The sequence below is a fragment of the Dipodomys ordii genome, unplaced genomic scaffold, assembly GCF_000151885.1.
Source record: "Dipodomys ordii isolate 6190 unplaced genomic scaffold, Dord_2.0 Scaffold130, whole genome shotgun sequence".
Taxonomy (NCBI): Eukaryota; Metazoa; Chordata; class Mammalia; order Rodentia; family Heteromyidae; genus Dipodomys; species Dipodomys ordii.
Genome location: NW_012267346.1, coordinates 2,565,269 through 2,589,159, shown reverse-complemented (window position 1 = coordinate 2,589,159; position 23,891 = coordinate 2,565,269). Strand labels below are relative to the sequence as shown.

Here is a 23,891-nt window from a genome sequence, read left to right as displayed (position 1 = left end):
ACACACACACACACACACACACACACACACACACACACACACACACACACACACACACACACACACCATTGAGAGCCTGGAACATTTTCTCCTCGGCGGCATCCCTCACTTACCTCCCCCTGCTGGCTAATGATAGGCACTGCATACTGAAGTTTCACATCACAGAACAGGCATTCCAGGAACACGTTTGCCACACCTATCAGGTTGTGATTCTCTTGGGCTTCATAAAAAGGGTCGCCTCGTTTTCCATACAGTCTCTTTGCCTGAGTGGTAGGTGCAGTGAAAAACTAGCATTATGAGGAGTTTAAAGGAATATAACTATAGAAATAAAAAACTAAAATGAGAATCAGGTCCATTCATAAAACACAGACAGGGGTCAAGAGAGGAGCTATGTGATGCCCAAGTGCTGTGCTCAGCCTCCTCTTCCCCTCCCGCCAGGCCTGCAGCCTTTTCCAGTGCATTCCCTGTGCTTAGCCTCCTCAACTTTGCAAGTCTTCTTCCTATTACTGATGTGAGGAAAAATAGGTTCTGCATAGCAAATGACTTAAAACCTCCCCAGCTGTGATCACAGTTAGAGGCGCCTGAACAACCAAGAATGAATATGAAATCCAGGCTGGCACCAACCAAATCTGATTTTGCAAGTCACAAACAAAACAGTGTCCATATACTTCATCCCACTTCATTTTGCTAGAACGAGGTAAAAAATGAAGCCAAATAAGAATCTGCTTTGTGTGCTCTTCATTCTGTTCTTCTCCATGTAAATAGTACCAACCCCATTTAGCATTCCTGTCAAGACCATTTTATCTTAACACACATGTCCTAAGTATCATTGTGTGTGTGTGTGTGTGTAAATGCACGTGTATAGTGGTTACATCATTTATGATTTTTGCTCTTAATTCTAACAAAATTTCCTTTGTATTTTGTCTCTTTTACCTCAGGAACGTTTTCCTTCCATTCTTGGTAAAGGTCTCTCATATCAATTAACTTATTTTCCAGCTTCTCAATGGTCCAGACTTGGGTGCTCTTCCCTTTCCTCCTCACTTGGATGGCGGGCTCACTCACTATTGCACCTCTCTGCACAACAAAACGAGACATACAGAATGGACAGTACTGTCACTTCTCTCTCTTTTTTTTTTTTTGTCGGTCGTGGGGCTTGAACTCTGAGCTTAGGTGCTGCCCGTTCGCTTTTCAGCTCAAGGCGAGCGCTCTACCGCTTGAGCCACAGCGCCACTTCCTGTCACTTCCCTTTTGATTACTAGAGCTCATATATTTATATTTATACATGCCCCTTTTCTCACAACACACCAAGTAACAATATAATTTCTCATCCCAATCTTTTCTCCATTGTTTAAATTGGAATCACTTTCTTCTCAACATTCTTCATAAACATGATTTTAGTGACAACATAGCAATCCATCAAATATATCTGTCTTTCAAGGTTTTCCTATTGTAAGCATCTTGTCAGATTTTTAACTCTAACAGTACCCTTGTATATAAAGAATATCAAAGTATGTACACTTCCATGCCTAAGGGACTTAAGACTACTAAGTTACCAGCTAAATCACCCTGAGTCACTACTAAGTCACCCAACAAACCAGGATTTTCAATTTTGTGACATATTTGTGACATGTCTAAGCCCTACAGTCTTGCTCTCTAGACAGAAAAATAATGAATGAAAAATTACTCTCCCTTTCAGGAAAATTTCTCCACGTTAAATGACAAGAACCTTCCAAGCAACTGCCAAGAATATGAAGACAGGCGCCACAGTTATCTTCCTTTCTAACAGAATGAACTCTCAGAAAAGTACTATATGAAAAAAATCACCTACCACATCCCCACTTCAGAAGGGGACATTTACATGCAAGAAAAAGCTGGCACTGGACAGGTTATTTATTTATAATCTAGTTCCACTCTTTCAAAGAAAGCATTTAAAATTAGCAAGTCACCATGATTCTGCATATTCTGACAAATGGGAGGGCACTGTTTATTGTTTTGACAGCTTTCCTACCCAGGGAGGTGCACACAGGAGGGCTTACCAAGGGTAAACACCCGGACTTCAGGTCATAGTATTTGCAAGGGTACCTCTTGCTCTCCTCTTCTCTACAGATATGCTTACCTTTCTGTTAGCACTGAGGTTCGCAGCAGGAATCTGAAGAGTCACTTGGTAATCAGTAAGCTTGCTCATTTCTTCAGCAAGGAAATTTGCTTCCCTCACTAGGGTATTTGCTTTAACAAGCTGCTCTCGTAGTTTGGCCAGGCTTTGCCGGAACAGTTCATCCCTGTGGTATTGCAGAAAAGGAAGTGAACTAAGGCAATTATGTTCACAGTGCAACATCCTTCCCTGTACAATTAATATGTCCCTATTCCTCTCTATATAACTTTCTAAACAAAATAGTTCTCTTACAACCTGCTAAATCTCCCAAAATACACCTTAACCCCTCTCCATTGGTTTCTACCTGTTTATGTAAACTCTCCTGGCTAAATGTCCTCCCACCACGGCTGGAGTGTAGTTTAGTAGATGTGGGCACACTTAGCATGTGCAAGGCCCTGGGCTCCACCTCAGCACTATAAAAGAAAGAAGCTAAAAGGAAGACCGACACAATCACTCCTATCTTCCCTCCACATATGCAAACCCTACCCCTTTCATGCTCACTTGAAATCCTTTCTCCACAAAACTTTCCATACAAGACCCATCACCATAGTCATGTCCTCCATTAAACAACTCATCAACTTACTTGGCATACTTAACCATCGCATATGTGCTCGTTATTTTAGTAACTTCATACTATCAATACAAATACCTAACATGTAACCTTGTTCTGAGCACTAGGGATACTTCAATGAATGAAATGGATATCCTGTCCCCAGAACATATTTTCTAGGGGAGAACACAAAAAGCATGTAATCATAAAATCATACTTCCTATTGAACAAAACTGCTCAGTGTGTGTGTGTGTGTGTGTGTATATATATATATATATATATATATATATATACACACACACACATATATGTATGTATGTATGTATATATATGTATTTTTTTTGGTTGGTCATGGGGCTTAAACTCAGGGCCAGAGCACTATCACTGAGCTCTTTTGCTCAAGGCTTGTGCTCTACCACTTTGAGACACAGCTCTACTTTCTGTTTTCTGGTGGTTAATTGGAGATGCGTCTCATAGACTTTTCTGCCTAGGCTGTCTTTGAACCACAATCCTCAGATCTCAGCCCCCTGAGTAGCTAGGATTACAGGTGTGAGCCACTGGCATCTGGCTAAAGTCATAAATCTTGAAAACTCACATTTCAAAGAATCTCACCCCTAAATTTTATTTAAATAGAATTGCAAGTAAATTTTAAAAAAAAAAGAAAAATGAGGAGGGTTTTTTTCCCCTGCTAAAGACATTCAAATGTCTTCTATTTCAGTAACTGTCTTAAGTTTTCTAACATGATTCCATTTTTACTGAAGGAGAAAGAATGGGATTGTGAACAAGATGGTGTTTAACTACAGCAAATTTAGGATGAAAAATATTTATGAAAGGAAAAGCCAAGTATGAAATCAGAAATGGGACTATGATTTCCTTCTTTTCCCCTTCTTTTTTTTTTATTGTGAAAATACCGTACAGAGGGGTTACAATTATATTAGCAAGGTAGCCCCTCTGCTTTTGTATGCCAGTACTGAGGCTTGACCTCTGGACCTGGATGCTGTCCTTTAGCTTTTGTGCTCAAAGCTAGCATTTGGCCACTGAGTCACAGCTCTACTTCCGGGTTTTGGGTGATTCATCGGAGATAAAGATATCACAGTCTTTCTAGCCAGGGCTGGTTTCATACTATGATCCTCAGATCTTAGCCTCCTGAATAGCTAGAATTGCAGCATGAACCACTGGTGCCTGACTTACAATTTCCTTCTTTGTGATGTTTGACCCCATTGATGGGTCTTCATCAGGCTGTGGGCCCTGGACCTTATCTCTGGGTTGCTGGCCTACCATTCTTACCTCTCCTCTGCCCACTGAGTGACCTTCTGCTGGGCCGTCTGGCTACTGTAGGCCAGGCGGTCGGGCCCACTGCTCTGTGGCTGCCTCTCAGGGGAGAGCTGCTGGCGGAGTTGCTCCAGTTCTCGCTCGTACATGAGCCGCTGCTCCTCCAAGGCACTTCTCTTTTCTTCTAAGTATTGCTTCTCCAGGACCTGAACTACATTTTGAACTGGGTCTGGTGAGCCAAGAGAAAAGCAACGGGTGGATAAGACAGGTCTCCACATGGGCACTGAACTCTGTCCTGGCTTTTTCCAACCACAATCATTTCCTGCCAGACAGTATGTGTTTCATGTCAGAGGCTTGAGGGGCTCAGAGGTGAAATCCTGTATCCTTTTACTAACATTTCAGATAAACTCTCTCCACAACCACTGTTGAGTTTCTTCAGCTTGCCAAATCCATTCTACCATCAGGTGATGGAAGGAAAGGGGAGGTGATCCTATACATGAGAAGAAAAATTCTATAAAATCTAAGGCAGCCCCATGGATAAAAGTAGGCATGGCTGGAGTTGTGCCGCAGTCACTTCTATGCCCATTTAACATGCGTTCTGGTCTATGACAAAAGGTTTAGGATTTTCGTCACGAATTTCATGACTTTTATATTTCTCTGTGGCGGGAGCAAACTTTAAAAACATAGCATGTATTCAAAGGTATTATTTATTGAGCATACGGTTATGGCAATTTCTCAGGTGCTACTATCCAAGAGAGCAATTGTTAAAATAACAAAATCCTGCTTCTGGTGTCATATTGGTTCAGATCTAGAGCTCCCTCCCATGCACACAGCTGAGCAGGGTCAGACATGCCAACAGCTCTGGCTCAAAGGAGTAGCTACAAACACTAGTGGTAGCTGTGGTACATGGCGGGACCTGACTCCAAAGAACTAGTTAGACCAATCAGTGGGATGCCATGGAGACAACATAAACAAAATGTCAACTTCCTTCAATAAGTAGACTGCAGGAAGACAGTACGCTAGAAAGACTAGAAGGTATGAGAAGAAAACCACCACAACAATGAATATTTCTCCTCAGTTGGTGGGCTTGGGAGGGGATGCCTGGGATGTACTTTCCTCCTTGCAGGTTCACACAGTTGCCTGCTATTCTGTGCCATATGGCCTGTCTTTCCACACATTAGTTCTCAGTTTCAGGAGGTATTCCTCAGGAGGAATTTTTATATAACCTTATTATGGCTACGGACCAACTTGCAAAATACCCCCATTAGTGTATAAAATAAATACGTAAATTACACCAAGTTTCTCTATGAGCGGTAAGAGAAAAACATAACTTTAAATAGGGTTAAATAATCCAAAACAAAAAAGACCCTTTAAAAAAATATCACAAGATGTGCTTATATGGGTGAGTTGCTTCAATAAAAGTGAGAAACACAAAGGCTACTGGTGATGTTTCAGTAGAGGGACTAGACCCTTTGAATGTACCATCTCATGGAAATATTCCTTTTGTTTATTTTGGAATGGCTTGAACTTGGCCTCATGCTTGCTATTATGATACAGTATAACTGCTATGCACCAGGGGCCACAAACCAATGCTCAGAGATGGAAGAGAGAACAACAGAGACTTCTGAGCCTGTGATGGCCCCAGCACACTCCCAGGTTCATCTTCCTGAGACTCACCACAGCCCCGTAGATGGTTAGTGGCTCCCAAAAACACCTTTGTCAGAGACATCTTAAAACACCTCTCTCTCCTATCAATCAATTTGAACCCTTTGCCACTATCCAGCATGTTTTTTAATAGATCATCCTAATTAACTGGCAAGGCAATCTGACTGTATAATATGGGACAGAAGCTAAGGATCACCTGTCCTGTTCTCTAATGACTCAGTCAGATATTAGGAGATTGCCCAGCTTTGTTTCACCGCTTCACTTTCCTTTTCTTCTTCTCCCTTCCTCTCTTCTCTCTTGCCTAGTTTGGGGATTGAACTCAGGGCTCTGAGATACACTCTAGCCTACTTTCCTTTCAAATGAACAGTGTTAAAATGCAGTGAGCCTGGTATTTAAGCCAAGAAACCAAAGAGTTAATATCTTTTAAGGAGAAAGAAAGGACAGTGTTATTTTGGTAGTATAAATACACCCTCTTCATTACTTCATTCTTTCCCTGGGAGATGTCTTTGAAATGAGCTCAAAGTAATCTCCCCTCCACTGAATGGAAGGAAGGATGGTGGTAGTAGTACTGGTAGGAGAAAATTTATGTGGGAAAGAGTATTAAAAGTTATACTCCCAGATGTCCAAAGCAAAAGAAGAACCTTTAAATCCTAAATGGAATAAATGGGCTCTATGACCTTGGCCAGCTCCTCATTAGTTCACCCCTGTAGAGCTAGTTAGCACTGAAATTGGGAAGAGATGAGTATATCTAATTTCTATCATGAGCCCTTGGGAAGAAGGCAATTATTGTTTATAGATACTAGGTGGATTTTTAACTTTTAAATTCAAATGAATTGGCTGGTAGACCAATATTTACTCTAGAGGCTCAAAACCACATTATTCTTGGGTATTTCTGGGAAAATGGATGTGACTCTATCAGGAACACTGCTGTTCTGAACTGTCATGTTCTCAAGAGCAATAAAGCCATTAGTAACAGTAGCAATCATCCTTCTCTACGCAGTTGGCTACAAAAGGGGACAGACTTTAATCACTAGGAAGGTAGTTGGGTTGGGACATGGCAGGCATGTTTCCCACCACAAATGTAGAGCAGCTCTGTCAGGCATGAAGCTTCTGCTTCTTCCCAGGCATGTCTGCGACACTGTGGCAAAGCAGGTAGCGCAAGCGTCCATCAGCAGCACTGCTAGAAACCAGCCAAGCTCTCATGCTAACACCAGTCCATTCATAACCTTTGTCCCAGTGTTTGTGGAGGAGCTTCGTCTGAAACCACAGGAGAGGGAAAAGGATCTTCAAATAAGACCACCAAGGGGACGACCACCAGGCAGACAGGCTTACTACCGGGAATCCACCTAAGCAGGAGAGGGGAACCCTGTGAACACTGTTGGCCATCAGCACCCAACTCTTGTGTCAGAGCAATTTGTACCCCAGACAGAAGGAAGCTCCATTTACTGGTGGAATTGGGAAAAAGGAGAGAAAGGGAACCATTCGTTTTTCATTGACAAAAGTCAATACTGGAGAGCAAGGCCTGATCCAGGATGCAAAGAAATAGCTTGTTAATACTACAGACCACAAAAGACTCTAATAGGTCTGGGTCAAGGGAGGGAGGAATTAATGAATGCTATTTATTGGTTCCTCTTATATGTGATAAGCCTGAGATCTGGGATAGATCTCTGGTGTGTATATAGTCTGCAGAGCTAAAGAATAGTTATCCAGAATTCTATTGCCTCTTTTGACAAAATAAACTCTCTTCACTAGGCTACTCCTCTATCTGGAATTGGGAGCTCACACCCTCTTTGCACTTCCTGTCGCAACATGAATCTACTTGAGCTTCTGAAAGATCATTCACAAGAGACTTGTTGCTCAGGTATGTTGTGAAATACTCATTAATGTGATTCTGATGACTCAACACCACTTTGGCAGGTCTTTGGGAGTCCTCTCCATTAGTGGGTAAGTGGGAGCATCCTGCAACTGGATTTTCAGCTTAAGCCCACCTTGCACAGCAGTGTCAAAAGGCCTAGTATCTAATCGAAACACTGTGTAGACAGAGATGACCAAACTTCTTTTGTAACATCATGTTCTTTTCATGGTCCTATACTCTATATAAAGACATTATGCTTAATTTTCTAAGTCTTGTCTTTACCTTTTATAAAAGGGTTTCCTGAGGCTAAAAGTCCATAAAGAGAGATAAGTTAAAAAAAAAATCAAAATCTTTACAGAATCCTCAGTTTCATGACAGAGACCTGACAATTCTCCAGTCTTGCTCAAATTCCTCCCAGAGATACTTATTCAGAGTAGGAGACAGTCACTCTTGAAGGGCAAAGCTGAACTCTGAAAAACAAAAGGCTCTCCGAGCACACTATCGGTTAGAAGCTGTCTCAGGCTCTCTGATCCTGGGGTTCCTCCTTGGCTCAAACTGGGGATCCTTCAGTACCGCAGGGACACTCAAGGGGGACAGTGGGCTTGCACCAAGTCCACAGATTCATTTCCTCAGGTGTTCCTGAGAGTAGCCTCAACTTCATCCTTGGAGGATAGTCCTCATCCCCAAATACTGCCTTAATACTTGGTAACAGGGAGGCTGGAATTCAGGGCTAGCGTCTCACCATTACTATTCAGGGTCTTCATGATAACTTCCATCTGGGCAAATTCATAGTTATAATCTGGTTCTGAGGAAGCCTCACTGGCCGCATCCACGTCATGCTCTGCGGGACTTGTTTCCTTCTCCAAGTCTCTCAACCAATCTCGTCGTTTCCTCTTCGGTAAGTTAATTCTGTGTGGGTGTTCACCATTAGAGAAAATCAACTTATTTGCACGTCACTAGATAAAGTGGAAAAAAATGCTATGCAAGTACAAGAGCACGTGAAGATGTTACCTAAAAAAGTGATTATTCCCCCACAGGATCCTGTCCCCATGCCACAGCTGGGTAACGCTGCACACAAGGGTACCATTCACACAGGACCTGAAGGAACACAAAGGAAAACATCAGGAACAAGAAAGGGCATGAAACTCTGCTCTGGCACTCAGAGACAACTAAAGAGCTTTCACTTCATAGACGTATCTCAACTAATACCTGCAGGAATAATGATTTGTACACTGTAACAACAGTCTATGCCATGATGTCATTGATGGCCACCCCACTAAGACCTAACATGATGCGCTCTATTCTGATGGAGATGGAAAATGTCACCAAAGGGAAAGCTGGTCAAATTTTGTAAAAATCAAAAGACATACATTCAAGGAAGAGCTCATCACAATAAAGGAGGTTTTGATGGTAAGTTAGAAACAAACTATTGGGGGAACAGTCTGTTAATTAAAGGTAAATTTGTTAGAAGGTAAAGTTTGATGGAGGAAAATAATGGATATTATTTTGACTTCTAATTTTTCCAGTAAGTTATATCTATAGTCGTGTTATCTGAGTTCCTGAGCTCTATAAGACTCTAAAGCTCAGAGTTGTACTGTAAGTGAGCACTGGAACTCATGTAATGAAAATCATCACTCCTTTATAGCAGTAGTTCAACTCTGACAACAAAGGTCTTTATTAATAATAAGAGTTAGAGGCTTCTAAATGTGGTTTTACTATTGTATAAAAAGAAAGCAAACCTCATCGAGATCTAGTGTATCCTGAACTTTGATGTAACTGAAGGAAAAAAAAAACCTACGAAGAGGTAGCTTCCTCTTTCTGAAAAGAAGGCACAAAAGGAATGTGAAGTTGCTGCTTATTTCTCCTACCTTGCATTTTCTTTCGGAGTCAGAGTGACATCTCCATCAGAAGCAATATCAATCTCACAGTGCTCAGGTTGAATCCCTATACCAAAGAGCTGGATATCCTGAGAGGTATCTGCACCCACTCTGGTGTGATCCTAACAATACAATTTTAAAGAAAAAAGAAAACCCCAGACTTACAAGTAAGTCAATGAAATCTGATCACAATCATTCTGAATAACCTAACAAGATATACATGACAATATATAAAAAAGAATCATACTAGTGCTTGCCTAGTATGCATGAAGCCCTGGGTTCAATTCCTCAATACCACATAAACAGAAAAAGCCAGAAGTGGTGTTGTGGCTCAAATGGTAGAATGCTAGCCTCAAGCAAAAGAAGTTCAGGGACAGTGCCCAGGCCCTGAGTTCAAGGCCCACGACTGCCCCCCCCCCAAAAAAAGAATCATGCTAGAGATCTGCATCATTAGAATTCAAAAGCTTACCCTTAACACACTTAACTTAAGTAACAACAACAACAACATATGAGTGCTGTGGCTGTGCAGATTAGTGCAACTAAAGTACTTACACCCCAAACACACAAGTATCACTACAACCAGTGACCTAGTCACTGTTCATCCACCCCTCGTTAATCTATTGCTTCACAACAGTTAACCAGTCTTTTCTGTTGCATAGAGAATAGTATTTCCCTAATTATATTTTCCTATGCAACAGAGAAGACTTGGTCTTCTAAAATTAAGATTTTGAGAAAGTATTTCTTCACTCTAATTGTTTCCTAAATGAACAAATCTTAAGATGGTTCATGGACTCTCAAAAAGTCACGGGCTATTTGTACCATATTTAATCTGGGAAAAATAGAACAGAAAAGATCACAGCAGATTGAAGTCCTGTACTTAATTAACTCTAGTTCATTCTCCACTGCATTTTATATATTCCTGGGAAAGATCAGGATCTTGAACAAAGTGATGTCCATGAAACCTTTCGTAAGTAGGTAATTCACATTTAAGTATGTGGACAGTATATATAAACTACCTTCAAGGCCACAGTCCCTAAACCTTCCAACTTCCATGTAATTTCTACATACTACCATAACCTTGTGAGTGTATGAGTATGAGTGTGTATGTGTGTGTGGTTAGATATGCCTTCTCTAATGGTCAATTGGATGCCCTATATTATTTTCAATCCTAGGTCTTGTTTGAGATGTCTTACTGCTTACTGACAAAGTAACCAGCAGTTACTAAAGGACTGTCTGGCAATCTGACATTTCTGAAACCTTTAGAAAGGCCCAAGAAGTCAAAACTACTTTAATAAAAATAGTAAGATGCCATTTGCCTCTGCTCTGTCATACTGCATGCATAGTGGATGTGTGATGCTGTAGTTCTTTTGAAGTCAAATTAATTTCAAACTGTCTGCAGTCTTAAGCACTAATGCAATTAACATAGAACAGATAGTTCTTTGGAATCCTGGACTCTTCTTAAGAGTGTGAGTAGGTTCTAGAGCCAGGGACTGTGGCAATAACCTATCCAACATGGTCAGTGCATAATGAGGCCAAAGTAACGACTGCAAGAGGTGATTTAGAAGGCAACAGTCCTTTCTTCAAGACCTAAGTCTAAAGAAGACAGGCTTGGAAGAGCTAGCATGTCTACTTTAGTTACTGGACCTTTGTAAGCACATGTGGCTCTTTAGATCTCTTACATAACTGAGAGCCTCCAGAGCTTCTCAGGTTGGCTGAACCCAGAGTCTCAGAACCTGTGTCACCTCACATTTGGAGCTTTCTTCTTCTCTTTTTTCTTTGTCTTTTTCTTTTTGTCAATCACAGGGCTTGAGCTCAGGGTCTGGGTGCTGTCCCTGAGCTTTTTTGGTCAAGGCTAGCACTCTACCACTTGGAGCCACAGTGCCTCTTATGGTTTTCTGGTGTTTACTTTGAGATAAAGAGTCTCATAGAGGTTCCTGTCCCAGCTGGCTTCAAACCACAGATCTCAGCCTTCCGAGTATCTAGGATTACAGACGTGAGCCACTGGCACTTGCACATTTGGGGCTTGCTGTATGTGAGGATCACCTGGACACTATCCGTTGGCCATCTGCATCCCTCTGATGCCTGCATTCCCAGGAAATCTACCCCAATTGCCAGGCTCAGGTGCAACTGGAGTTTTTCACTGTCAATGGTAAAAGTCTATATTATCCTTTGTTTCACTTTTTTTGGTACCAGTTCTGAGGCTTGAACTCAGGGCCTAAGCACTGTCCCTCAGCTTTTGTCCTCAAGACTAGCACTCTACCACTTGAGCCAGAAGCTCCACTTCTGGTTTCTGGGTAGTTCATTGGAAGTAAGAGTGCCCTTGTCTCCCACCTGTAATCCTAAGTAGCTAGGATTACAGGTGGGAGACAATGGCACCTATTTTCATTTTTAAAAAAAATTTTTATTTTGTCAGTCATGGGGCTTGAACTCAGGGCTTAGTAGCTGTCCCTGAGCTCTTTTCTTTGAGCTACAGTGTCATTTCCATTTTTCTTGAGGTTAACTGGAGGTAAGAGTCTTGTGGCCTTTCCTGCCAATGCTGGCTCTGAACCATAATCCTAAGAGTTCAGCCTCTTGAGCAGCTAGCATTCCAGGCGTGAACCACCAGTGCCTGGCCTTTGTTTTACGATTGCCAGTTGTGATGGATTTAAAAAAAACAAGATCATGGAGAGAGGCATCTAGGTTCAACTGGGAATATTATGTGAATGATTCAGGACTGCAGCTCTGTCTACTTATACACTCTCTCACCTTTAAGTAATAAACCAAAAGTTCATTGAGAGCAGGATCTGCATTCAGGTTGACCAAGTAGCACTTATCATCCCCCACTTTGATTCCAGAGGTCTCCAGAGAAATCCCCATGCTCTCAAGCTGTCGTTGTCTCTCCTGGGCACAAAAATAGACAAAAGCAGGGAACTGTTATTTGTTGCTCTATTCACAAGATGTATCCATGGAAAGAGTAAGTCACTGTTTCTGGGGACAATGCCAATGAGATGACACATTCTACTCAGCTCAACCAAGTTTACTGAGAGCCTGCAGGATCTGACATCTTAGGAAAGTCACAGGAGAACAAAGGGGGAGCCAGATACCATCTCAGCCATTAAGGAGGGTAAGAGTCTCACACAGAGAGTAAGACCATAGAATCAGAATTCAAACGAAGAGAGAACACTATGCCATGAAGGAAGACAGAGAGCTGAAGGACTTCAAAGGGTGAAAATCATGAAGGGTTATGAGATCAAAGGAGGCTGTAGAAAGAGTGTATAGTTGAATTGCAACAAGAAGTGAGTGTGTAGTAAGAAAAATATAAGGTGTATAGCAGTGTACATAGGGAATCTCACAGCACAAGCTCTAGTAGATGATTTGAGGAGCTAAGAACATATAGCAAATAGGGGAAGGCAACGAGGGGCTGGTGGCTCACATCTGTAACCCTAGCTACTCAGGAGGCTGAGATCTGAGGATCATGGCTTAAAGCCTGTCCAGGCAAGAAGGTCTGTGAGACTCTTATTTCCAATTAACCACAAGAAATCCAGAAATGGTGCTGTGGCCCAAAGTGGTAGAGCACTAGCCTTGAGGAAAAGAGCTGAGGAATAGCACCCAGGCTCTGAGTTCAAGCCCCAGGTCTGACATAGAAAGAGAGAAAGAGAGAGAGGGAAGGAGGGTGGGGAGGGGAGAAGGCAGTGGGAAATGGTTAAAAGAGCAGGTTGGCAACCTATAGTTGAATGCCATGAATTCATACATTCCTTCATTCAACAAACATTTGTTCAAGAATTATTTAATAGAATCTACAATGTAGTAGGTCCCGATCTAGGGCTAGGGATACAATAGTGAATAAAACTTAAGTCCCTCCTTTCATGAGAATATTCATTCTAATGACAGGAAACAGACCATAAAAACAGATACGTTGTAAGTAGACTCCCTAATGGTGTCAGGTACTATGGAAAACCCTAAAGCAATAGAAGAGGGAGAGTGTGTGTGTATTTGTTATCTGTAAGAATCACCTGGGGGAGAGGAAGGAGTTGGGGAGGTAGGGAGGGAAGGGATGGTAGGGGAAAAACAAAGGAGGAGGTAACAATGCTTGATAGGAAATGTACTCATTACCTTACTCATGTAACTGTAACCCCTCTGTATATTATCTCTATAATAAAAAATATATACTAAAAACAATCATATAAGCAGAAATAGGACCAAAGTGCACTGACTACTTTTTAGTTAATTGAGAGGGATGGTCCAATATTTCCAAGCCATCAGTAGAATTAAAATGTTCATGAAATGCATGCTAAATAGAGAGATATAACATACTCTCACACCACTGTAGAATTAGTCCTTAATTTATATTTTATTAAAGCTCTTATAGTACCTTCTAATAAGCCCAAAGTATCAAACACACTGAAACAGTGCTATTGTAGTATATGTCATGAATTCTCTGCCAGTAAAAACTGTCAATCTTGTGTACTGTCAAGTGATCTAACATCACAAAATGGATTTTGCCTGTTCAAGCACAACACTACTGACCACTTCTGACAATACACAGAACAAACTATAAACTGATAAAAGACACAAAGTCAGTGTCTAAACTGATCCGTGCTGTCTCTGGGTCAGCAGAAGGAAAGACATTTTGACGATGGCAGGAGATGGTATAGAAAAGACAACATGAAGGAGAATCACAGTACTTCAAGCTCAATGTATCAGGTTACCTGTGCAATCTCTTCTGTTCTCCTGAGCTTCTCTTCCCATGTCACTGTTAGCTCTTTTATCAGCTTTTCAGACTCTTCAAGCTTCTCCTTCAGTTCTGGAGCCTTCATGGCCTTTAAAACAAAACCAGAGCATTTGACTTTCAAAATTGTTGCAGCATTATACGTGAGACACATACCTACATAACAGACATATGCCCTTCATAACCAAGTATCAGTCTATCGGAAGCAATTATTGCACACACTGTTAGCAGACTTTAGACCTCTAGTAATCTCACCTGTCTCAAGGAGAAAAATACTATTGCCACAAATGACAATGAGACAAATGGTAACAAAGTCATTGTATGAATCATAGTTAAGTACCACATTTAAAGACTAAAAGGATGCTAAAGTTCATCTTTGAAATATCAAGGGAGGGAAAAATAAAGGTTTCTTAAGAAGACTTTTTTCAGTAAGACAGAGATCAATGCATACCACCAATAAACACATTCTAAGCTGGGCACCATTGGCTCACGCCAGTAATTCTGGCTGCTAAGGAGGCTGAGATCTCAGGATTGTGGTAAAACAAGCTAGGGCAAGAATATTTATGAGACCTTCATCTTCAGTTAAGCACCAAAATTCTGGAAGTAGATCTCTGGCTCAAGCGGTAGAGGGCTAGCTTTGAGCAACAAAGCTGAGACACAGTGCTCAGGCCCTGAGTTCAGGCCCTAGGACTGGCACAAAACAAAACAAACGAAACAAGATATTTCCTAATATTAACAAGTTAAAAGATTCTTTTCATTTACTTTAAAATTAGGAGCATTTTAACATACTCTTCTGCGAGAATGATGATACATTTGGTTGTATTTATCTATCATCAGAAAGCAGGAATGTTGGTTTGTTCAATAAGAATGACTACAGAATCTAAATATATGTACTTGTAATTAAAAAAAAAAATTGAGGGGAAGCTGGGCACGAGTAACTCACACCTATTTGAAAGGCCAAGACCAGAAAAGGCAGAAGAATCTATGAGACTCTACCTTCAAAATAATCAGAAAAATGCCAGGCTGGAGGTGTGGTTCAAATGATAAAGCATCAGCTCTGAGCAAGCAAGCCAAGTGAGGGAACTTTATATGACAGTGCTTTGCTTTGACACCCTAAGTTATTGTGAGCGTCTACAGAGGAAAGCTCCATAAGCAAGAAAGATGAGAGAGCTTAGACTAGAAGCTGGAATGGTGATGATCTGGAGCTGGCTGAGTACTCAGAGCCTGAGTGACATTTAGTGCTGAATACACATCTAGAGTTCCAGGTAGAACCATGTGGTTTCCCTTCTCTTTCCCTTGGCCAGATGCTTCCTAGCCACATGGTCTAGGTAATATGGTAACCGTGGAAGTGTAAACTCAGGAACAGGAAGCAGGCAGATCGTCTACCAATGAATTTCAGAACCATTACACTTTCCTTCTGGGGTTACAACTCTTTAAACTTTATCAGCATTTTGATTTTTCTGGAATCTTTCAAACTCTTCTTAGCATCGAGAGAGATATAACCTTTAAGGCAAAATAAAACCTAACTTTTCCTGAACACTTACTAATATATAAGACATTTAGGGAAGCATTTTCCAACCATGTTTTTAATCATCGTTGGGTTAGGGGTTGGAGATGAAAACATTAATAAAACATGGCTTCCTGTGCTTTGAGAACCCACAGTGCAGAAGACAGAGATGTGAACAAAAAGGTAGGAAGTACCTGCTCATTAAAGGCCATTACTCCTCCCCCACCCATTAGAGTGGAGTCAGAAGAGAGTGATGTGAAAAATATGAACTTAGAAATATCAGGTACAAAGGATGGAGTTGTGGATCAGTGTTAAGATCACCTGTCTAGCAAGTATGAGGCCTTGAGTTCAAACCCTTTTACCACCAAAAGAAGAAAAAGAAGTATCAGGTCAGGTCCACACCTAAGTCCTGGCCCAGGGCAGCAGGTGACTTCAGCTAAGGCTCTTTACCTCTAGCTCAGAACTCATACCTATTTCAAATGAAACACTACCTTATCCAACACTTATTTGGAGGACTATGTGGATATTAAATCTGAGGAACAATGTTTAATATCCATGACTTAACAAGGCAATGATTCCCAACTCCTCTGAAAACTGCAAGGCTCTGTGGAAACACAGCCTTTACAATGTTAATAAAACTTGGTTCTGAGGATTATACATTTGAAGTTCAAGGGTCCACTGCTTTAGAGAAGCAAACAAATTTGGTAGTAGCAGGAATGATCTCATTTGCCTCCTTGTCTGAAAGGTGCTAGGACAGGACCCCTGTGTTATTCATGGTGACAATTCACAATGCTTATGAGCAGAGTCTATGACAATAACATCAGAATGTTGACTCAGAAGGAGATGATGGAGCATTGCATGCAAGCATGACCTCGCTTGGGGGTAAGGGGGCAGGGAGGGAGAGCAGGGATGGGAAGAGGAAACAAAGGAGGATGCAACAATGCTTGGTAAGAAATGCACTCATTACTTTGCTCATGTAACTGTAACCCCTCTGTATGGTATTTTCACAATAAAAATAATTAATAATTTTTTAAAAAGAAGGTATTGGCCTAAAAACAACCAGAAAAATTAAACTAGGTTAACTGTTAAAAAAAAAAAAAAGAAATATCAAGTTAAGGAACTTCAACGAGAGGGTGCCTGTGTTGGTCTCACCTCAGCCTGGCAGAGCTGCTCTCTGAGTTTCTCTACTTCCTCCCGCAGCTCCCGGATGACTTTGGCATTGGGGTCCTCATTCACGACTGCATGGTTCACAATCCTTTTGGCTCGGTCTGCGTATCTTAGTGTGGAGAGGGTCTCCTCATAGTTGTCTGCTGCTGGGCTGATGGTAGCTATCATAGAAGTCTGGCTGTTGCCTCCCAAGTTGTCCTGGAAAACATTTCAAACAGCATCTTAGGGAAGACCATTGGATGGGAGCAATAAATCTGCACAAATGACATTGCTCTCCATGAGGAAACAGGTTCGCATTGCACAGATAATGTGATGACAGGAAGAAATGTGACCGATTTATTCAAAGCTAGGACTGACTGACACCTGTCAAACAACACTGTAGTAGGATGAAAAGCAAGAGGCAACTGAGCATTCTGGTGACTGGGAATTTGGCTGAAAGTATGCATTTGGCTAGCTTGACACACACCTCTTCTCTGGTCACAACGGATATAGCCAGTTTTCAACTGGCAAAGAACAGCAGAGCAACAACGACAACAACTTACCTTAAGAAGCCAAGTGAGGACTGAATCTCGATAAGGCACAAACTTGTTTTTTCCCTTGCCAGCTGCCTGGTCGGCCAGTGATGATATAACCAACCCCAAGGTTGTAAGGGACCTGCCAAGAGAAACAGAATGTTCATTCTATGGAATGTCTTATTTTCCTTTCATAACACAACGGTTCTTCTAGATAACAAGTTTAAAATACACAGAACAATAAGGCCCTAAAGTCGGCATCACCAAATCTTCATCCACATGCCAAAAAGCCAGGAAGAGGAAAAATAAAAAAAAGAACTCAAATGGGAGGAGAGGAGGGAGGAAGGGAGAGAGAAAGAGAAAATTTAGACTCCCCATACGAAAAGTCCTTCTCTGTACCTGGAGAGGAGAGTTGTACTGAGGGGTGAGGGATATCCTGTTGGGGTACAGTTAAGTGCTTACTGCTTTTAAAATAGGGCTGCTTAGGCTACCCTCAAACTCAAGATCTTCCTGTCTCAGCCTCCCAAGGATCTAGATTGGAGTAATGTCTCAGTGTACTGAGTTCAAAAAGTACGTTTTATTTATTTTTTATGTATTTATTTTTTTGGGTCCGGTGGTGGGGCCTGAACTCTGGGCCTGGGCACTGTCCCTCAGCTCTTCAGCTCAAGGCTAGCGCTCTACCACTTGAGCCACAGCACCACTTCCGGCTTTTTTCTTTTTGCTTATGTGGTGCTGAGGAATTGAACCCAGGGCCTCGAGCATGCAAGGCAAGTGCTCTACCACTGAGCCACCTTCCCAGCCCCAAAAAGTACGTTTTAAAGGAAATCAATTGGACCACAAAATTAGCCATCAAAAAACAGAGGCCTAAGCAGATCTCACAGGATTGCAAGGAGGGTTGCATGATACCACATAGCAGATTATTTAAAAAGCTAAGTGTTGGGGTCGGAGGCATGATACCAGCCAATGAGCAAAAGCATCAAGTTCTATTTAGTCTTAGTCAAAAGAAAAAAAAAAGGTTACTATTTTAGGAAGCCCCTCCTCTTTAGAACTTTTACCATGAGCTCTTGGGTAGGGTAGGGAGTGAAGAGGACTGGAGAGGAAGGAAGAAAGTCGGGTTAGTAGGTAACATTTATAAACATATAACCATGGTTTTTTTTTTTTGTTTTTATACGCTTTGGTGGTCTGAGGATAAATCTAGAGCTTCATACATGCTTTAGGGATTCTACCACCAAGTAACTAACACCACTGCCCGTCATGTATAACTGTTTTTGTTTTGTTTTGTTTTGTTTTTTCAAAAAAAAATGGATCCTACTGAACACTGTTCTTGGGAATCTTAACATATGCTGCACTTGGACTTCTGTTATCATTAAGTTTGGCAATGATGATCTGGAAGTTGCATAGTCTTCATTCTTGCAGGACTTCTCAGAGCTCTCAGTACTGTGACTCTCCAAAAACTGGTTTTGATAAATGAGTTCCTCACAATTACTTGTCCAGGGATTCTTTTAGCTCCCAGAACCACTCCCTTTGAGTGTTTCATAGGAATCTTTGGGAAACATGAAGGTAACCCCCTGTCACACACCACAAAAAGATGTGGCTACTGTATCTCAAGATTTTTTTTTTTACTGTCCTTTCTAGGACTCTCATGTTAAATACAAAGACATCTATCTAGGATTTTTATTGTTGTTTTAATTGCTTTTAACCCCTTCCCACATGCTTGGACCCTACAATGAACTACTTGTAATAAATAACCACTATCTACCATTGAATAATGGACAGAAGATGGCCATTTTCTTTCTTCCTCAATACAAATTTGTATTTAGTTATTCAGATAATAAAGAAAAATTTTTGAGAGGAAATGAACATGAGCCAAGACAAGTATTCAAGAAGACAAAGAGAAAAGGAAGACAACAGTGGAGGTCAGGCTGGGCCTGTTGCAGGTTACTCTATATTGCACAGGTTGAAGCTGATCCTTAAAATGAGTGACTCCATTTTGTAAAATAGTAGGTTATGTCATTTTTGACTGCAAATGCTGGGGGAATAATGACTCTATATCCTGTTTGTACAATTACCATCTGTCTAGCACAAAGCACAGGGGAAGCTGTTTATCCACATAAAATATGATCACTCGTCTACTTGGGAGTTGGAGATCAATAGTATTGGGGTTCAAGGCCAGCCCAAGTAAAAAGTTCCTGAGATCTCATTTCAACCAACAGCTGGGCTTGGTGGTATATACCTTCCATTAACTATATATTCATTCTACTAAGGTAAGAAATATACATAGGAGGCTCAAGGTTCAGGGCACAAGGAAAGACGCTATCTCAAAATTAACCAGAGCAAATGGTAAAGGGTCTGCCTAGTACTTGAGTGCAAACCTCAGTACAGTTAAAAAGAAAATTACCTACAAATGTATCCAATTCCATCAGAATTACAAAGACATATGGGACAAATCCATAACACATACCAGACCAAAGAATGATGCAACCTTCTCACCAGGATCATCTAAAAAGAAGGGACCTAACTCTGGGACTATGGTAGCTTCATACCTGGAGCATGCCAGCACTACGCCTTGAACCATCACTGCTCTGCTTTTGGATATCCCTGTGCCCAAACAACTGTGATGGGGTTATATTAGTACCTTATCTAACCATTTGAAGGATTCTTCTTGCATCTGTATCAGCTCTCTATTGAAGTTTACAGCTGGCAGGCACCTCTGAACTCTTAATACCTTTAACCCTTTTTTCACCATTCTGTAGATTATATACCTTAGTGAAGTATAATGTGTGATCTGAGAGTTAATATTAGTGATTAAGATTGGAAAAGATTCTGTTTGTCTAATGGCTCACAACTACCAAGTGAAATCAAAAGTACTTGGTGAATGAATGCCCACAAAATTGATACGGCTTGAATTTACTGTGATTCAACATATTCTGACAATGTGGAAAGACGTGAATGTGTCTGTATCTGACACAGCTCACTTGTCACAACAGTATCCCATAGATATTAGAAAAAATAAGCTTATAGGCTGCCGTAATGAATCATGTGACACCATCCTGGAAGGAATGCATATGAATATTCCTGGAGTAAGTGTTCAGTCAAACTCATTTTTGAAAATGCTAACACATACTTTACTATTAACCACTGAAACTGAGATGGAAATCACACTCATTAGATGACTACTGTTTGTGTTTAGTGACTGGCCTCCTTGAGAAAGAATGTCTGGCTTTAGAGAGAGTGTTCATGAGCTACATGAATGTACAGAGAAGCTAAAACAGGCAGACTCCAGCAGTTGGTAAAAGGCTTTTTCCCCCTTTCCCCACCTTTAGTAGATGAGTGGACAGCAACTAGCTCTTTCAGATAGATTCACTGTGACAGCGTCTACAGATCTACACTGCGTGGCCCAGTGCATTCACTGGCAATGCAAACATGCAGCACCTTCACTCTTCAAAAGAAACGGGTACCGTATGCTTTAAAGCTCTTAAGAGCTTGGGGAGAGATGAGCCCTTAAATCCATAGCCCATTAAGCAGACACTGAGGGCTGTGTGATGTCACTGACAGGTCTGCTTAAAGGGATTATTAATGTTCTATCCAAAGAAGCCTAGCCAGGAGGCTGAGAGAGAGAGAGCTTAAGAAACATGTCGATTTCTTTAATTTCAGCATTCAACTGGGCACTGATTATAAGGTGTAGAAAGCCATTTGTGGAACGGTTAGGCAATCGTTTCGAATTATTATTTCATTAGCACAGTTTCCTATGTGCTGGACCTACTCTAAGTACTTTAGAGAAAGCAACTAATTTTGTCCTCATAATAATCCTACTCATTAGCTGTTTCCTTTATAAATGTATAAACTGAGGCACAGAAAGGTCACATAGCTGAAGAAACTGCCAAGAACCTGCAGTGTCTCCTCTGGAAAGCCCTCCCTGACCCCTCAGTACTGCTATACATCCCTTCCCTCTGCTTCCACTGCACTCTGTGCAAGTTTCTGTAGCCATCGTATTAGTCCAACTGTCCCAAAAATAGTCCTCCCCCACTTCTGGAAGCCAGGTCCCACCATACTCATATCCCTGTGTTCTTGCCTACTCAGAGGTCAAAACATATTTATTAAACTGGATCAAAAATGTACAAGTCCATATCTATATTTGAAATACAGTACAAGTCCCTATCTATATCTGAAATCCTTGTGGTCATGTGTCTTGGAATTTAGAATACTTTGGACTTTAGAAAGCTAAAGTGGTGTGTACACTATAGACCTCAGATACAAGTGAGGAAAGAGGGGCATATTGAGGGAAAATCCATTCAGCTCCCAGAGACTACTAAATAAAGGAGCTAGTTGATGAGGGATCTGAGTTACAGACAGGACATAATTTAGAACAGAACTTTAAACAAGCACCATTAGTTAGGCTGGGAATGTGCCTTAGTGGTAGAGTGCTTACCTAGCATGCATGACGCAGTGGGTTCAATTCTTCAGTACCACATAATCAAAAAATAAACATTTTCTTTAAAAGCACCGTTAGTATTTATGCTGAGACAAAAATATCAGACTTTTCCAGGTAAAAAGAATCAGTAGCCTTGTACAGTTTAGTGGTTAAGCCTGGGCTTTTTTTTTTTTTTTTTTGAGCCTGTATGCATCCAAATACAAGATCCACACTTGGAGCATAATAGTCTGATACATTAGTTAAGACCCTGCCTTGGTTTCCTTATCTACAAAATGAAGAGAAGAGACCCATGCATGCCACAGTGCTGATAGGAAGATCAGCTGTGCTGACACTAAAGAATGCTCAACAAAAAACACTGTCATTCTACATAACAGGCAGCCATACCACATTCTTTATCTTTGTCACTAGTCCTCTGAAAATGCAAGGGCTTGGCATTGCTGAGCTCTAGTAACTGAACCTCTCGCAAAGGTGATATTCTTTGCATTGATATCAACTCCCTCATACCCCTATTTCTGCATGCCTGTCCTATTTCCTGAGCTCTTATGGAACAGAGCTACAGTACCAGCCTGGAATCTTGCAATGCCTCGTCATGAAATACAGCAAAATCCCTTGTTATTAGAGCAGGAGACAGGATGACTGGAAGATTAGCTCCCTAAAGTAGCAGCCTTTCCCAGTGTGTGAGGCCACGTCTGCAGCATTTCACCTCTAATGTTTAAACTTTCACACGCTAAAATCACACCATGCCAGCAACATTTTAAAATACAAGCTGCACAAACATGTTCTTGAATGTATTTCCTCTTGTCACATTCCCTAAGTAAGACATCAAGTTATTAAAGCTCAACAGAAAAAGATAACAAGTATAGAGCAAACTATTTTCTGCTGAACTTGGAGTCATGATAGTGATTATGATCATTACAGAAATTATTATAACAATTAGTATTTACTCAGGGTATACTACATGCCAGGCATTGTTCTAAAGGCATTCAGTCCAACAATTCTAGGAAGCAGATACTATTATCATCTTCATTTTATAGATGAGAAAAACGAGACACAGAGTTACAGTTTTTGCCCATAGAACACATATCTACTAAGTGCTAAAGGCAGGGGTAAAAGCCAGGCAGTCTGTCCAGGGTGTATTTTTTTTTCCATACAAATTCTGCTTCCTCTCAAGTTGGAAAGCTAAGAGATTTTCTCTTGCAGATCAGGAGCCATACCATCGATATATATGCCACATGTACCAAGGCTGCATCCGCCATGCCCAGTCTGTACATCCAGTCATTTCCTTCCTGCCTTTGCAGCTTCTGCTACATGGAGAAACTGAATCTTTCTCTGTGTCTCTGGGGGAATCTCTGACTCATCTTTCACTACTCTTCTCTTTCAGACTTAACTACAGCACAAGGCACACTGCACGCAGTCAAGGCAAACAGCAAGATTCCAAGTGTGAGACAGACTGCAAGATTCAATAACTGTTAAATTTTTCCTACATTACTGATAGTTAAACAGCATTAGCCTGACAAAAGGACTGAAAGCAGGAGAAGCTCCCTAAGTTAACATTTAAGATGGGATTTGATTTATGAAACTGTGATTTACATTTTACCTACTGCTACACTGTAGACACTCCTTTATTTTTTATTTTTACTGATTGATTGATGGATATTGGTACGAGGACTTGAACTCAGGGCCTGAAGTTCTCAATCAGCTTTCTCGCTCAAGATGGCAGTCTATCCCTTGAGCTATGCCTCTAGCCTGGATTTTATTCTTGTTAACCAGAGATGGAGCCTCAGGGACTTTTCTGCCCAGCCTGGCTTTGAATTGTAACACTCAGGTTTTTGCCTCTTGAATAGCTAGTATTATGGTCTTGAGACATCAGTGCCCAGTTAAATAGTCCTTAATTTACAGGAGTTAGCTCTTGATAAACTTATTCGAAGATGGAAACAATGAGAATTAAAAAAAAAAGCATGGAAAAGGCCAAACATCCAGTTCAGCAAGATGGCATACTGTAGACTACTGGGTTTTTTCTTCCATGACTAAGTTGCTGACTGGGAGCTTTGGTCTATCTACTGTCCACTGCCCAGTTCCATTAGGCAAGATCTGATTACAAGCTGAGATAGCCTAGAATAAATGTCCAAACTCAAAATCTGAAGTACAGTTTCTACTGAATGCAGGTTGCTATTGAACTACCACAAAGTAAAAA

General features: G+C 41.1%; 1 protein-coding gene across 1 annotated transcript in view; it reads right to left on the bottom strand.

The window, feature by feature from the left end:
• The window catches only part of Kif13a (kinesin family member 13A), a 159,245-nt gene that overhangs the window by 36,253 nt on the left and 99,101 nt on the right, over nt 1-23,891 (bottom strand). The window contains exons 10-20 of the mRNA XM_013030417.1: nt 17,296-17,407; nt 16,739-16,951; nt 14,060-14,170; nt 12,117-12,251; nt 9,363-9,493; nt 8,506-8,592; nt 8,237-8,403; nt 3,990-4,203; nt 2,117-2,279; nt 934-1,074; nt 114-263 (exon numbers count right to left, since the gene is read on the bottom strand). Of these exons, the coding sequence (XP_012885871.1) occupies nt 114-263; nt 934-1,074; nt 2,117-2,279; nt 3,990-4,203; nt 8,237-8,403; nt 8,506-8,592; nt 9,363-9,493; nt 12,117-12,251; nt 14,060-14,170; nt 16,739-16,951; nt 17,296-17,407 (1,624 nt within the window). The remainder of the gene's footprint in view (nt 1-113; nt 264-933; nt 1,075-2,116; nt 2,280-3,989; nt 4,204-8,236; nt 8,404-8,505; nt 8,593-9,362; nt 9,494-12,116; nt 12,252-14,059; nt 14,171-16,738; nt 16,952-17,295; nt 17,408-23,891) is intronic.